The following is a 15,649-nucleotide window of genomic DNA, read 5'->3' on the forward strand; positions in this document are numbered from 1 at the left end:
TGGGACAATAAAGGAATATCTTTATCTTATTTGTTATTAGCCGCTGATGATGGACTGGTCTCAATCCTGGTTCTGACCTCAGCGTTTGACCATCGACCACAACATTCTACTGCAGAGGTTGGAATGTGATGTAGGTGTCGGAGGCCCCGCCCTCAGAGGCCCCGCCCTCAGAGGCCCCGCCCTCAGCTGCTTTAAATCCTATTTATCTGATAGGTACCAGTTTGTTCATGTAATCCAGAGCTCCTCACCTTGTTCTGAAGTAACTTACGGTGTGCCACCGGGTCCAGTTCTGTTTCCTCTTTACATGATCAGATCACATGGTATTAACTTCCACTGCTCTGCAGACGACACTCAGCTGTATTTATCAATGAACCTGATCAGAGCGATCAAGGAGACAGACTTACCCTCGTGTGAAGGAGATAAAAACCTGGAGGACACTTAATGATCTGCTTCTTAACCCTGAACAAACCGAGGTCATTGTGCTGGAGGTCATTGTGCTGGAGGTCATTGTGCTGGTCCTAAACATGTACGAGACGCTTTATCTGAGCAGATAGTCACACTGGACAATGTCAGTGTAGCCTCCAGTTCTACTGTAAAAAGCCTCAGAGTCTTATTTGACCAGGAGCTCTCATTTAAAGCTCATATAAATCAAGCCTGTTAAACAGACTATTTCCATCTGCGTTATATAGATCAAATCAGAAGAATCCTGCCTAAAAGTGATGCCGAAAAACGTCTCCTGCATTTGTAACATCTAGATTAGACTGTAACTCCTGCTCACAGTGTGTCCTAAAAGCTCCATAAAAAACTTTCAACTGGTTAAAAATGCAGCAGCAAGATTACTAACAGGAACAAAAAGAAGAGAGCACATTACGCCAGTGCTGGAGTCTCTTCACTGGCTCCTGTCGAGTTTAGAATCAAATTTAAACTCCTCCTCCTGACTTACAAAGCCATAAATGACATGGCCCCATCCTACCTCAAAGATGCTATAGAACCATATCATCCAAACAGAGCTTTTCACTCTCAAAATGCTGGCCTTCTGGTCGTGCCAAGAGTCTCTAAAAGTACAGTAGGAGGTAGAGCCCTCTGGTGGTCCCAAGAGTCTCTAAAAGCACAGTAGGAGGTAGAGCCTTCTGGTGGTCCCAAGAGTCTCTAAAAGCACAGTAGGAGGTAGAGCCTTCTGGTGGTCCCAAGAGTCTCTAAAAGCACAGTAGGAGGTAGAGCTCCTGTCCATGTTAAAGAGGCCGACACAGTCTCTTCATTTAAGACCAGACTTAAAACGTTCCTCTTTGAAATGACTTATGGTCAGGCCAGTTAGGAACAGAAATATAAAGCTAGAGTTTCAGCTCCACTGCCCTAGGAGCAACTCTGGGGGAAGTATGAGCTCTATCCTCTGCTTCTGACTACTTATTCTATCAGACAATATTTAACAATCTGTTCATTGCTTTTCCTTCTTATCCCACTTCCCCTCCGGGAGTGGGACAGGCACATCGATGACCTGTGGACCCAGATGCTCTGGTTCTCCTTCTGAAGAACCGGTTCTCCTCCTGAAGAACTGGTTCTCCTCCTGAGTGGCTCCAGCTCCTGAACAGAAGGAGGGTCTAAGGACAGAGGACCCTGGGACCTTTGTCTAAGGACACGGGATATTGCCAAGTCCCTATGAAAATGGTTAAATCTGCTTTTTCACTGTAGATGCAACTGGTGTTGTGATTTTGGACGTTACAAAAATAAATTCAATTGAATTGAATTGAATAGGAAGTAGATGACAGACGTATCAAGGACGGGACTTACATTTATAACAGAAACAGAAAAATAAACATTCAGACTTAATTTTGTAATGGACAAATTTGATCGACTCTGGACCCAAAGGGACTTTTATTTGAATTCTTCTGTGTTATAATTGTGTTTCTTGTGTTCATTGTGTATTTGAAATGTTATTTTTAAATGTTGCTCTTTGGTCTTGTTTTATGTCTATTCTGTGAAGTACAGGCCAGCACCTGTTCAACTTCACACAAACATTTCTACTAACGTGATAAGGAGTTCTGCGGAGGCGATAAGTGCCTATTATTAGTTCTTCCAAACGGCAGAAGGACATAAAAGGCTGAAGTCTGGAGCTGCTCTCAGATCTGCTCCTGAAGGTAAGAAATGTGTGTCTCTGGATTTGATGAAAATGATTAAAGTGTATTAAAGATGATTACCCATTCATCCAGGTCTGCTGCTGCCATGGTGATCTTCTCCTGGACGTTTGTGGCTCTCTTGTTGGGGTCCTCTTCTTGGGCTGAGGAAGGTAAAATACATACATACAAATGCATTTTTCTCCCATAAAGACCTAAAGATCAGGCCTTAAACATACGGTTTTATCTTGGTACAATTAGAGAAAGACAAAACAAAAGAACATGGTGGCATCATACCCGATGTATAATGGATCTTCTAATTCACCAAGGTGCATTTAAATATGCTCTTATTAATGTACAGTAATCCACACAAAAGTAAAAGAAAATCAAAGGCTACTTGGACATTTGAAACAAACCTTATACAAAGTCCGATCAATATGGTCGTATGTAACGTAACCATCCTTTCCATATGTTACCATCATTCCATCCAACTTCGTCCGCTTATCCGGGGACGGGTCGCGAGGACAGCAGTCTGAGCAGGGACTCTCAGACTTCTCGCTCCCCAGACACCTTCAGGGGAGATCCCGAGGTGTTCTCAGTCCCACCAACGTGTCCTGGGTCTTCCTCGGGGCCTCTTCCTGGGGTAATATGCCCGAAACATGCCCAGAAAGCATCCGGAACAGACGAGCCACCTCAGCTGGCTCCTCTCGACCTGAAGGAGCAGCAGCTCTACTCCGAGTTCCTCCCGTGTGACTGAGCTCCTCACTCTATCTCTAAGGGAGCGCACAGCCACCCGGCGGAGGAAACTCATTTCGATCTGCTTATAACAGTCTTGTACAGCAACCGCATCACTGTAGATTCTGCACGTAGCAACCTGTCAATGTCACGCTCCATCCTTCCCTCACTACTGAATAAGACCCCAAAATACTTGAACTCCTCCACTTGGGGCAAGGATTCCCCACCCACCTGGAGAGGACAAGGACCCCCTAGCCACCTGGAGAGGAAAAGACACCTTTTTTCCCCCTCTGATTTGGAGGAGTTGATTCTCATCCCAGCTGCAGGATCACAGGTTCTTCCATCCGTTCCCAATTCTCTCTGACGAGAGCATAAGCAGAACCTTCTACTGGGCAGTGTCATAGTAATGAAGCAGGGTAGAGCCAGACCACCCTTCTACGTACACTACTTCTTTATTTTTTAAGAACAAGCATATAACATAGAACAAGAAATAATAACATACAATTAAATAAAAAGAAAAGTACATTTTTTTCCAAAGTCTGTCAAATTAGTCATTTTTTTCATTTGTTTTTCAGTCCAGTCCTTGATCGTTGTTTTTTTTCCTGTCGCCAAAAGTCAATTTCAAAGGTATCCATTTATTGTGTCCATGGCAGGAGTTTAGAGGTCCAAGTTCATAGTTCTAAAGTTCAGACCGATGGCTATGTCTGCAACGGTCTGCTGAGCTTTTGTGAACTTCACTCACATTTCTGAGCAAAGGGACAGTCCCACTTTTGGCCAATTGTAAAAAAAAAAAAAGTTCTAGAGAGCCAGAGGGCAGAGGGACAAAGGACAGAGGGACAGAGGGCAGAGGGACAGAGGGCAGAGAGCAGAGGGACAGAGGGCAGAGAGCAGAGGGACAGAGGACAGAGGGACAGAGGGAGAGAGCAGAGGGACAGAGAGCAGAGGGACAGAGGACAGAGAGCAGTGGGACAGAGGACAGAGAGCAGAGGGACAGAGGGCAGAGAGACAGAGGGCAGAGGGACAGAGAGCAGAGGGACAGAGAGCAGAGGGGAAGAGGGACAGAGGGACAGAGGACAGAGGGCAGAGGGACAGAGGGCAGAGAGCAGAGGGACAGAGGACAGAGGGACAGAGGGAGAGAGAAGAGGGACAGAGAGCAGAGGGACAGAGGACAGAGAGCAGGTGGACAGAGGGCAGAGGGACAGAGAGCAGAGGGACAGAGGGAAGAGAGCAGAGGGACAGAGAGCAGAGGGACAGAGGGCAGAGGGACAGAGGGAAGAGAGCAGAGGGACAGAGAGCAGAGGGACAAAGGACAGAGGGACAGAGGGCAGAGGGACAGAGGGCAGAGAGCAGAGGCACAGAGGTCAGAGGGACAGAGGGAGAGAGCAGAGGGACAGAGAGCAGAGGGACAGAGGGACAGAGGGCAGAGGGACAGAGGGACAGAGGGACAGAGAGCAGAGGGACAGACAGCAGAGGGGAAGAGGGACAGAGGACAGAGGGACAGAGGGCAGAGGGACAGAGGGCAGAGAGCAGAGGGACAGAGGACAGAGGGACAGAGGGAGAGAGCAAAGGGACAGAGAGCAGAGGGACAGAGGGACAGAGGACAGAGGGACCGAGGGCAGAGAGCAGTGGGACAGAGGACAGAGGGACAGAGGGCAGAGAGCAGAGGGACAGAGGGCAGAGAGACAGAGGGCAGAGGGACAGAGAGCAGAGGGACAGAGAGCAGAGGGGAAGAGGGACAGAGGGACAGAGGGCAGAGGGACAGAGGGCAGAGAGCAGAGGGACAGAGGACAGAGGGACAGAGGGAGAGAGAAGAGGGACAGAGAGCAGAGGGACAGAGGGACAGAGGACAGAGAGCAGGTGGACAGAGGGCAGAGGGACAGAGAGCAGAGGGACAGAGGGAAGAGAGCAGAGGGACAGAGAGCAGAGGGACAGAGGGCAGAGGGACAGAGAGCAGAGGGACAGAGGGCAGAGAGCAGAGGGACAGAGGACAGAGAGCAGGTGGACAGAGGGCAGAGGGACAGAGAGCAGAGGGACAGAGGGCAGAGAGCAGAGGGACAGAGGACAGAGAGCAGGTGGACAGAGGGCAGAGGGACAGAGGGCAGAGGGACAGAGAGCAGAGAAACAGAGAGCAGAGGGACAGAGGGCAGAGAGCAGAGGGACAGAGAGCAGAGGGACAGAGGGCAGAGGGACAGAGAGCAGAGGGACAGAGGGCAGAGGGACAGAGGACAGAGAGCAGGTGGACAGAGGGCAGAGGGACAGAGAGCAGAGGGACAGAGGGCAGAGAGCAGAGGGACAGAGGGCAGAGAGCAGAGGGACAGAGGGCAGAGAGCAGAGGGACAGAGGGACAGAGAAAAAAAGTGAGGGTATTCATTTTCCCCCCACATATTAATAGATCACAATTTTCTACCGAATTTGTGTTTTGTCTTTGTAAAGACAAATAAATTGACAATCTTATTGAATATATTTCTGAACATACTGTAAACAATACAGACTTCATCATTGTTATTTAACCCCCAAAAATAATCAATCAATGAAAAGACAATAGTTGAACATGAAACAGACAAATCAGACAAATGAAAAAAATACATTCCGGCTTAATTTGGAAATGGACAAATTCTACAGACTTTGTATTATTATGTTCATGTATTTATATTCAGTTGCTGTCGACTTGTGTTAGGTCTGCTAACCCTAACCCTAACCCTAACTTGTGTTACGTCTGCTAACCCTAACCCTAACCCTGTGTTATGTCTGCTAACCCTAACCCTAACTTGTATTACTTCTGCTAACCCTAACCCTTATATTCAGTTGCTGTCGACTTGTGTTACGTCTGCTAACCCTAACCCTAACTTGTGTTACGTCTGCTAACCCTAACCCTTATATTCAGTTGCTGTCGACTTGTGTTAGGTCTGCTAACCCTAACCCTAACCCTAACTTGTGTTACGTCTGCTAACCCTAACCCTAACTTGTGTTAGGTCTGCTAACCCTAACCCTCAGTTGCTGTCGACTTGTGTTATGTCTGCTAACCCTAACCCTTATATTCAGTTGCTGTCGACTTGTGTTATGTCTGCTAACCCTAACCCTAAACCCTAACCCTAACCCTAACTTGTGTTACGTCTGCTAACCCTAACACTAACCCTGTGTTATGTCTGCTAACCCTAACCCTAACTTGTATTACGTCTGCTAACCCTAACCCTAACCCTAACTTGTGTTACTTCTGCTAACCCTAACCCTAACTTGTGTTACGTCTCCTAACCCTAACCCTAACCTGTGTTACGTCTGCTAACCCTAACCCTAACTTGTGTTACGTCTGCTAACCCTAACCCTAACCCTGTGTTACGTCTGCTAACCCTAACCGTTATGTTCTGTTTCTTTGTGGCAGAGGCGTTTGCCCAGAGCGAGGACACAACCCGAGAGCTGTCTGTGGGTGAACTGCTGGAGCGAGCCAACAGAGAGCGCGGTGAGTGCAGACCCTAACCCTATCCCTTAACCCTAAACCCTTAACCCTTAACCCTCAACCCTAACCCCTAACCCCTAACCCTAAACCCTTAACCCTTAACCCTAACCCGAGCACGATCAGAGCTGAAGACACCAAACCCATTATAAGTCGACTTGTTTTTAGTGCCTGACTTTGATGAGCCCGCCCTGATTGGAGGAGACATCGCTGTGAAAGGCGACAGGAACGCGGACCCCTGCACCACCACAGGCTGTCTATGGCTCAAGTACAGCGACGGGAAGGCCTACATCCCCTACTACATTGCCAACCACTACAGTGAGCACACTATCCTGTCACATTCTTGAGTAAATCCATGAAACACATCAAGGAACAGAATTCTCCAAAACGATATTCCACAAAATCACTGCCTTTGAAAATAAAATAAAATAAAATAAACCAAAAAACGAACCCTTTTCACATTTAAAAGAAGCACATTTTGGTGACAGGAATGACATTAATAGTGAAATGAAATGTTTAAACTATTTAGCCAATCGCTGGTCCATTCTAGTACAGAGCCACAAGAAGAGAATATGGACTGGATTATTTCAGTAGTTGTCAGTTAAACACACTTTTACCCAAAGAAAGGTTGAAATTTGGGAACTAATTAAATTAGATGTAAAAGGCAAATGTCTTTTTGTCTGTGTTTTAGAGTTTATTTAGTCCAGAGAACCATAACCATTATCAAAATACAAAAGCTATTATTGTTTAAGTGTCATCGGGGAAGTGGAAGAAGAAGAAAACGATGTAAAAGCAATGAACATATTGCAAGTGAAATTAAATATTCAATATTGTTGTTAGAAGTGTTTATCAGAGGATAGAGCTCAAGCTGCCATACTTCCCCCAGAGTTGCTCCTAGGGCAGCGTAGCAGAAACTGTAGCTTTATATTTCTGTTCCTAACTGGCCTGACCATAAGTCATTTCAAAGAGGAACGTTTTAAGTCTGGTCTTAAATGAAGAGACTGTGTCAGCATATTTAACATGGACAGGAGCTCTACCTCCTACTGTGCTTTTAGAGACTCTTGGGACCACCAGAAGGCCAGCATTTTGTGATTCACTTCTGAGAAGTATATATATTTCCCATTTATTTGAGTGGCTTCCTGAATCATCAATACATTTACATATTTTTTATATTATTCCCCTTGAAAGCTCTGATATATAATTTTTAACAAATTATATTTTGTAATCTGGTGAAATGTTTTTATACTTTTTGTCCTCCAGACCTTGAGTCTCAGGTCAGTTCTATTTGATACAAAACCTTTGGTCATGAAGCTAGTTTGTAGTTTGTTAGTTTGTATGTTCTGATCAGCTCCTTCCATGTCATAAGCACAGATTTGACCCAGGGATTCTTAACTTCCTCCGTCAGACTCAAGCGTCTGTCATCTGCAGTAAGACCTGTACAGGAACCCCCGGCACCACATGACTCTCAGTATAAGACCTGTACAGGAACCCCCGGCACCACATGACTCTCAGTATAAGACCTGTACAGGAACCCCCGGCACCACATGACTCTCAGTATAAGACCTGTACAGGAACCCCCGGCACCACATGACTCTCAGTATAAGACCTGTACAGGAACCCCCGGCACCACATTACTCTCAGTATAAGACCTGTACAGGAACCCCCGGCACCACATTTCTCTCAGTATAAGACCTGTACAGGAACCCCCGGCACCACATTACTCTCAGTATAAGACCTGTACAGGAACCCCCGGCACCACATGACTCTCAGTATAAGACCTGTACAGGAACCCCCGGCACCACATGACTCTCAGTATAAGACCTGTACAGGAACCCCCGGCACCACATGACTCTCAGTATAAGACCTGTACAGGAACCCCCGGCACCACATGACTCTCAGTATAAGACCATTGAGCACGACATTCTGGCTCACACCAGCAACGATCTGATCTGACCTGAAATAAATAAAGACAAAACCTCAACCTCCTTTTTCTTTCGATGATTGTAGTTTGAACTGGATAAGGGGGGCAAAGGGGATCCCCAAATACAAAATATTATTATTTTCTGTATATTGAGTTTGTATAGACATCAAACATCAACTGCGGAGCAAGCAATTTTATGTTCAATCCCATTGATTGTTTTTGATCGTCTAATATATTGAGCCAATGGTTCCAAATACAAATCAAACAGGAGGAGAGACCAGGCACAGCCCTGTCTGACCCCTCTTTCCAGAGTCAGTGGATCTGTCAGATGACCATTGATTTTAATTCTTGATGTTGGACCATCGTATATATATATATATATATATATATATATATATATATATATATATATATATATATATATATATATATATATATATATATATATATATATATATATATATATATATATATGTGTCTATTTTAAATGTGTTTAGCACTTTAAATAAATAAGACCAGCTACAAAATCAAAAGCTTTCGCAGCGTCCAAACTGATAATCCCAGGTTTTTTTTGTTGTTTTTCCATATGGTTCATTATGTGCATTATGTGTAGGGATCATCTTATCTTGTCTTACTATGTCCTGTGCTTTGCCTGTCCCGTGTTTGAAAAATGGTTCTTTCAGCTTTTTGTTCTCTACATTTCCTGGATAATAATTTTGAAAATGTTGATCCACTCTCACAATATCTTTGTTTTGTAAAGATCTTATATTCTTTCTTTTTTTTAATATTTCCAATGAGGTCAGGGCAATTCATTTCTCCTCTTATCTTTGTAGAAAAAGATTCAGTGTAGACATCTGGACTCTCATCCAAGAGTCATTCTCAATCTGCAAATCACGACCGGGAACTCAGATATTGATCCTATTCCGAGTAGGATAAATATAAAGATGACAAAGATCATCGTTTTTTCAAAACAACAGAGTCCAGATGAAACAACTGAATCTTTTTCGACAATGGAACACTCCTGGACGAATGAGGAATTACACCCACATATTTCCTCTTATCTTTGTTATTTCCTGGAGCATTTGAGGATTCCCCCTCTTGGCATGATTTAACTCCGCCAGTTTTACTGTTTCTTGCAGATCATTTTGGTTTTTCTCCCTTTGTTTCTTTTTTGCTAAAGCAGTTCAGCAAAAAAAGTAGTTTTCCTCTCAAAACTAGTCTAGTAACATCCCAGAGACTGGGCGGAGAAGTTTCCCTAGTATCGTGTTCCTTTTCTTAAACAGATGGCATTGAAGGAAAGTGTGGGTCATTTTGTCTTTCCTTCAAGTCCAGAGTAATGTTCACTTAAGCATGGTCACGTAAGTCTATTGTGCCTGTATCTGCCTCAGTGATTTTAGATCTAAAACATTTTATATATTCGTAATACTGTCTTGTGTAGTATTATGTACTTTGACTTGCCGGTATGGCCACATGGTGGTGCAGTGCAGTAAACTGAAGACCCTTTGCTTCTGCAGCTGACCGCGAGAGGTCCATCATCGAGCGCGGTCTGCAGTCCTTCTCCACCGTGTCCTGCATCCACTTCAGACCCTACCAGACTGGTGACCATGAGTGGATAAGCATCGAGTCTAGAAACGGGTAAGACCCCAACCCTAACATTAGCCACGTTTCATTTGGCCCTGGCCCCCAGACCATTTTGCTTTAGAATCAGAAAAAGATTTATTTCCATTGTCAGTGAACAAAATTCACAAACTAGAAACTTGTTTTGGCATTAAGGTGCAACTTACAACAATGAATACTAATAATAATTGCAAAGTATATCAAATAAAGCATGCAAAAAATAAGAATTTCTTAATAAAATAGACTTAATGGAGGACTACACTTAAAGAGATTCCATGCGTCATTTAAATGGATGGATCATTTCAGTTTTTTGTAGTAATTTTGTATCCAGGCTTTGGACCAAGTTTTTGAAGAAAATGCATCAAATTGGGTGCATCCCTGCAGGTGGGGTCGGCGCTCCCCCCACGGGTGGAGTCAGGCACGTTGAGCTGGGAGAGCTTGTCCTGGAGCAGAGCAGGAGGTGGTGTTGATCCTGGTGTAGGTTCCCGGGGAGTCCAGGTGCTGCAGGTGAAGTGGAGAGCCAGGTTGATGGTGTCGTCCACAGACCTGTTGGCTCTGTAGGTGAACTGCAGGGGGTCCAGCAGCAGGGGGTCCAGTAGGGGGTCCAGTAGGGGGTCCAGTAGGGGGTCCAGTAGGGGGTCCAGTAGGGGAGTCCAGCAGGAGGAGGTGAGGGACTTGAGGTGGGGGAGGACGGGCGCTCAAATGACTTCATGACTACAGACGTCAGCGCCACAGGTCTGTAGTCATGAAGTCCAGTGATCCGGAAGTGTCTTTTACATTTTTTTGAAGAGAATAAAGAGATACCATAGGACATTGAAAAGATCACAACACAACCAAAGAGCGAAAATCAAAATAAGAGCACAAGTAGACGTCAACTAAACATAAAACTAAATCACGGCACAATTGTCAATTTCCAAATGAAGTCTGAATGTAATTTCTTCCATTTGTCTTATGTCTGTTACTATGTCAGTCCAGTCCTTGATCGTTGGTGAGGTCTGTGTCATTCCATTCAGTATATATACTGCCAGAAGGTGTAAAGAGGTTTTAAGCACCAAAGCATCAAAAAAGTAGTCCAGTGAAATGGTTAAAATGGATTTATTTGGCTGACCTTTGCCACAATAACACCAACATTAGACACGGTCAAAAATCATACGCCTCTGCACCTTCCAACACCTGGTGCTAATTTCCTGCCCTCTTTATTCCTGGGGTTTCCATACCCAACCACTACCCAACAGTGCCCCATAGGGGCTGGAGGGGCACAAGGTGCACATATGAAGGGCAGTCAAAATGGCTCCTACAGTACTCCAAAATAAATGTATTGTATATTTCTCGAGAAGATTATGTCACATTAACTTTCACTTTTTGATTTGATAAAGCTGGTCACATACTGAGGAACTGTGATCTATTAGACAATGTGAAGGAATTAAGGAATTAAGGAAGTGAATTAAAGATGTCTCTGTTGCTTGGTCATGGAGTCAATAATTGTGAATAATTGTGAATAATTGTGAATAATTCTGATGTTTCTTCTCACAATAATTGTGTGTGCAGATGCTACTCGTACGTGGGACGTCAGGGTGGAGGCCAGACTGTGTCTCTGGACCGTAGTGGATGTCTGTACCACAGCACTGTCCAGCACGAGCTTCTCCACGCTCTGGGCTTCAACCACGAGCAGACCCGCTCCGACAGGGACAACCACATCAGGGTGCACTGGGACAACATCATGGACGGTCAGAAGAACAGATCACACATTCAGAGTTGGCTCTCTTTAAACAGCTTCATGTGGAGTTAAGCTCTGGGTCTTCACAGGGATGGACTACAACTTTTATATCATCGACACTCTGAACCAGGGCACTCCGTATGACTACAACTCTGTCATGCAGTACGAGAGGTAAAAACACACATTTGCATTAAAACGATAGACACTTTAAAATGTTATGTCGTCCCAATTTTAATAATTCAAGGATGGAGGAAAAATTTTGTAAATCATGACATTATTCAAGAGTAATTCAATCATATGCTAATGATTTAAGTCTTAATAAGGAACAATTTAGAATTTCAAGGGTCGAAATATCAGTGCGCTTGCTTTTCTATTACAAACAATGGACATATTTGAGCTTCACAAAAAGTATAATTTAAGGTGAAGTATGTAATATATCGGTGTAATCCCTCATTGGTCCAGGCGTGTTCCATAGTAGAAAAAGCTTCAGTTGTAGTCATCTGGACTCAGTTTGAAAAAATAGACGTTTCGACTCTCATCCAAGAGTCATTGTCAATAAAAGAATTTAGGTCGAGAACTCCGATATTAATACTGTTCTGTGGTAAGACCCGCCCATTGGGCGGAGCCTTCCTGAAGTAGAAAGAGTTGTTTGTTTCAACAGAAACTCCCCCCTTGTATCTACCGAGCCTATTCAGAATCTTAATGGGCTATTAGAATCCTCTTTGTCTTTGTGAGACCCTGGCTCAACCACCCTGAGTACCTGATTAGCATCTAAATGTCCTTGTCCTGGTCCTCTACCTTTCCAGGGGTTCAGTAACCCATTATAAATAACAGGAAGATTAAACCTTAGCCCTCCATTTCTGTTTAAAGAAGGTCTTTCTTTTTTAACAAAAATAGCTTCCTTAACTCCTCTTTCAAACCATCTTTTCTCCTGCTTAAAACCTTCACCTCACCGTCTTCAAACGAGTGATTAGAGGCTTCAAGATGGAGATGCACGGCACTCTGAGGTCCTGAACTTGTATTTCTTCTGTGCTGATAAAGCCTCTTGTGTAGAGGCTGTTTAGTCTCACCTATGTAACATTCTTTACAACTTTCTTCACTGCATTGGATCGAATAAACTACATTGCTCTGTTTTTGAGTCGGCAACTTGTCCTTAGGGTGAACCAGTTTTTGTCTTAAAGTGTTTCCTGGTTTAAAATAAACAGGGACTTCGTGTTGTCTAAAAAATCTCTGCAGTTTTTCCGACAGGCCAGACACATAAGGGATAGAGACACCCTTCCTTCTCTGTTCAGTTTCCCTTTTGTCCTGCTTCTTGGTTCTCTTCACTCTGTTGACGGCCCAAGCGGGGTAACCACAGGCTGAGAGGGCATTTCGGACATGTTTTTCCTCTTTCTTCTTGCCCTCTGAGCTGGTGGGCACACCTTGAGCTCTGTGTTGTAAGGTTCTGATCACACCCAGCTTGTGCTGTAGTGGGTGGTTGGAACCAAAGAGCAGATACTGGTCTGTGTGTGTAGGTTTCCTATATACTTCTATTTGGAGTTTCCCGTCCTCTCCTCTGATCGTGGAACAATCAAGAAAGGCCAAGCGATTCTCCTTAGCGTCTTCTCTTGTAAACCTAATATGTGGGTCCACAGCATTGATGTGATCAGAGAAGGTTTCCAGCTCTTGTTTCTTGATTGTTACAAAAGTATCATCGACATAGCGAAGCCACAGTTTTGGGGCTATGCCTGAGAATGAGGACAGTGCCTTCTGTACATGGAGCACTTTGAGAAGAAATTACTGTAGCCTTTGTAATCTTAAGAGTAATCGCCCGTGAAGCCGCCATAATCACTGGTGCTATCATGCTCCTGGTCTCTTCTCATGCGGCCCCCAGAGCGGCCGTGGGAAGGGTCAGAGCAGTGGCGGAGGGAGCTGAATGAGCTAGAGTATTGCCTGAAGTAAACCAACAGTTATACTTCTACATGTGATTTGCGGGCTAATGCTAATACTATAGACTATACTAGCTGCATTTCCAAGTGATTGATAGCACAAATCAGAGGCAACTGATTTTGGGCATTACAAAAATAAATTGAATTGAATAAATCTAACCACAGGTCCTATCCCACCAAACAAAGTCTGAATTGGAAAAACATGAAAACTCGTTTTAGTTAATCAATAGTGCAATACTGAGTCGTGCCTCCGGAGTCTACAACATGAGCACGACCACTGTCAGAAGTAACGTGTTTCTGCAGATACGCCTTCTCCAAGAACAACAGGCCCACCATGGAGCCCATCCCCAACCCAAACGTGGCTTTTGGCCAGGCCACACAGATGAGCCAAAATGACATTGCCCGCCTCAACAGGCTCTACAACTGCTGTGAGTGCTGACCCGTACAGGCCCACAAATCTGACCCATAGAGGCGGACACACAACTGACCCATACAGACGGACACACACATCTGACCCGTACTGATGGACACACATCTGACCAATACGGATGGACACACAGATCTGACCCGTACTGATGGACACACATCTGACCCGTACTGATGGACACACATCTGACCAATACGGATGGACACACACATCTGACCCGTACTGATGGACACACATCTGACCAGTACTGATGGACGGCGTGACGTGCTCGTGGCGTGATGTGCTCGTGACGTGCTCGTGACGTGCTCGTAGCGTGCTCGTAGCGTGCTCGTGGCGTGACATGGTCGTGGCGTGACGTGCTCGTGGCGTAACGTGATCTTGGCATGACGTGCTCGTGGCGTGCTTGTGGCGTGACGTGCTCGCGGCGTGACGTGCTCGCGGCGTGACGTGCTCGCGGCGTGACATGGTCGCGGCGTGACGTGCTCGTGGCGTGCTCGCGGCGTGGCGTGCTCGCGGCGTGACGTGCTCGCGGCGTGACGTGTTCGTGACGTGATGTGCTCGTGACGTGCTCGTGACGTGCTCGTGGCGTGACGTGCTCGTGGCGTGCTCGTGGCGTGACATGGTCGTGGCGTGACGTGCTCGTGGCGTAACGTGCTCTTGGCATGACGTGCTCGTGGCGTGCTTGTGGCGTGACGTGCTCGCGGCGTGACGTGCTCACGGCGTGACGTGCTCGTGGCGTGATGTGCTCGTGACGTGCTCGTAGCGTGACGTGCTCGTGGCGTGCTCGTGGCGTGCTCGTGGCGTGCTCGTGGCGTGACATGGTCGTGGCGTGACGTGCTCGTGGCGTAACGTGATCTTGGCATGACGTGCTCGTGGCGTGCTTGTGGCGTGACGTGCTCGCGGCGTGACGTGCTCGCGGCGTGACGTGCTCGCGGCGTGACGTGCTCGTGGCGTGCTCGCGGCGTGACGTGCTCGCGGCGTGACGTGTTCGTGACGTGATGTGCTCGTGACGTGCTCGTGACGTGCTCGTGGCGTGACGTGCTCGTGGCGTGCTCGTGGCGTGACATGGTCGTGGCGTGACGTGCTCGTGGCGTAACGTGCTCTTGGCATGACGTGCTCGTGGCGTGCTTGTGGCGTGACGTGCTCGCGGCGTGACGTGCTCACGGCGTGACGTGCTCGTGGCGTGATGTGCTCGTGACGTGCTCGTGACGTGCTCGTAGCGTGACGTGCTCGTGGCGTGCTCGTGGCGTGCTCGTGGCGTGACATGGTCGTGGCGTGACGTGCTCGTGGCGTAACGTGATCTTGGCATGACGTGCTCGTGGCGTGCTTGTGGCGTGACGTGCTCGCGGCGTGACATGCTCGCGGCGTGACGTGCTCGCGGCGTGACATGGTCGCGGCGTGACGTGCTCGTGGCGTGATGTGCTCGCGGCGTGACGTGTTCGTGACGTGATGTGCTCGTGACGTGCTCGTGACGTGCTCGTGGCGTGACGTGCTCGCGGCGTGACGTGCTCGCGGCGTGACGTGCTCGCGGCGTGACGTGCTCGCGGCGTGACATGGTCGCGGCGTGACGTGCTCGTGGCGTGCTCGCGGCGTGACGTGCTCGCGGCGTGACGTGTTCGTGACGTGATGTGCTCGTGACGTGCTCGTGACGTGCTCGTGGCGTGACGTGCTCGTGGCGTGCTCGTGGCGTGACATGGTCGTGGCGTGACGTGCTCGTGGCGTAACGTGCTCTTGGCATGACG

The 15,649-nt window shown here is 46.7% G+C and overlaps 1 protein-coding gene across 1 annotated transcript; it reads left to right on the top strand.

Moving 5' to 3' along the window:
* Nucleotides 1–2,116: 2,116 nt before the first annotated feature.
* On the top strand, nt 2,117–13,935 carry LOC140381476 (high choriolytic enzyme 1-like). The gene is made up of 8 exons (XM_072465559.1): nt 2,117–2,135; nt 2,208–2,284; nt 6,226–6,303; nt 6,466–6,615; nt 9,733–9,853; nt 11,384–11,562; nt 11,642–11,723; nt 13,784–13,935. The coding sequence occupies exons 2-8, from the start codon at nt 2,221–2,223 to the stop codon at nt 13,917–13,919; spliced, it is 810 nt and encodes a 269-aa protein (XP_072321660.1). The 5' UTR covers nt 2,117–2,135; nt 2,208–2,220; the 3' UTR covers nt 13,920–13,935.
* The last annotated feature ends 1,714 nt before the right edge of the window (nt 13,936–15,649 follow it).

Source organism: Eucyclogobius newberryi, unplaced genomic scaffold (genome assembly GCF_026437365.1).
Source record: "Eucyclogobius newberryi isolate DKJ021-1_F unplaced genomic scaffold, fEucNew1.0.hap1 SCAF_5, whole genome shotgun sequence".
In the NCBI taxonomy this organism is placed as follows: domain Eukaryota; kingdom Metazoa; phylum Chordata; class Actinopteri; order Gobiiformes; family Gobiidae; genus Eucyclogobius; species Eucyclogobius newberryi.

Excerpts from the sequence above, each read along its gene's own strand:
- LOC140381476 (XM_072465559.1), top strand. The coding sequence starts at position 2,221 with ATGGTGATCTTCTCCTGGACGTTTGTGGCTCTCTTGTTGGGGTCCTCT. Across the intron at positions 6,304-6,465 it reads GCGAGCCAACAGAGAGCGCG|TGCCTGACTTTGATGAGCCC; the intron begins GTGAGTGCAGAC and ends ACTTGTTTTTAG. Across the intron at positions 9,854-11,383 it reads AGCATCGAGTCTAGAAACGG|ATGCTACTCGTACGTGGGAC; the intron begins GTAAGACCCCAA and ends TTGTGTGTGCAG.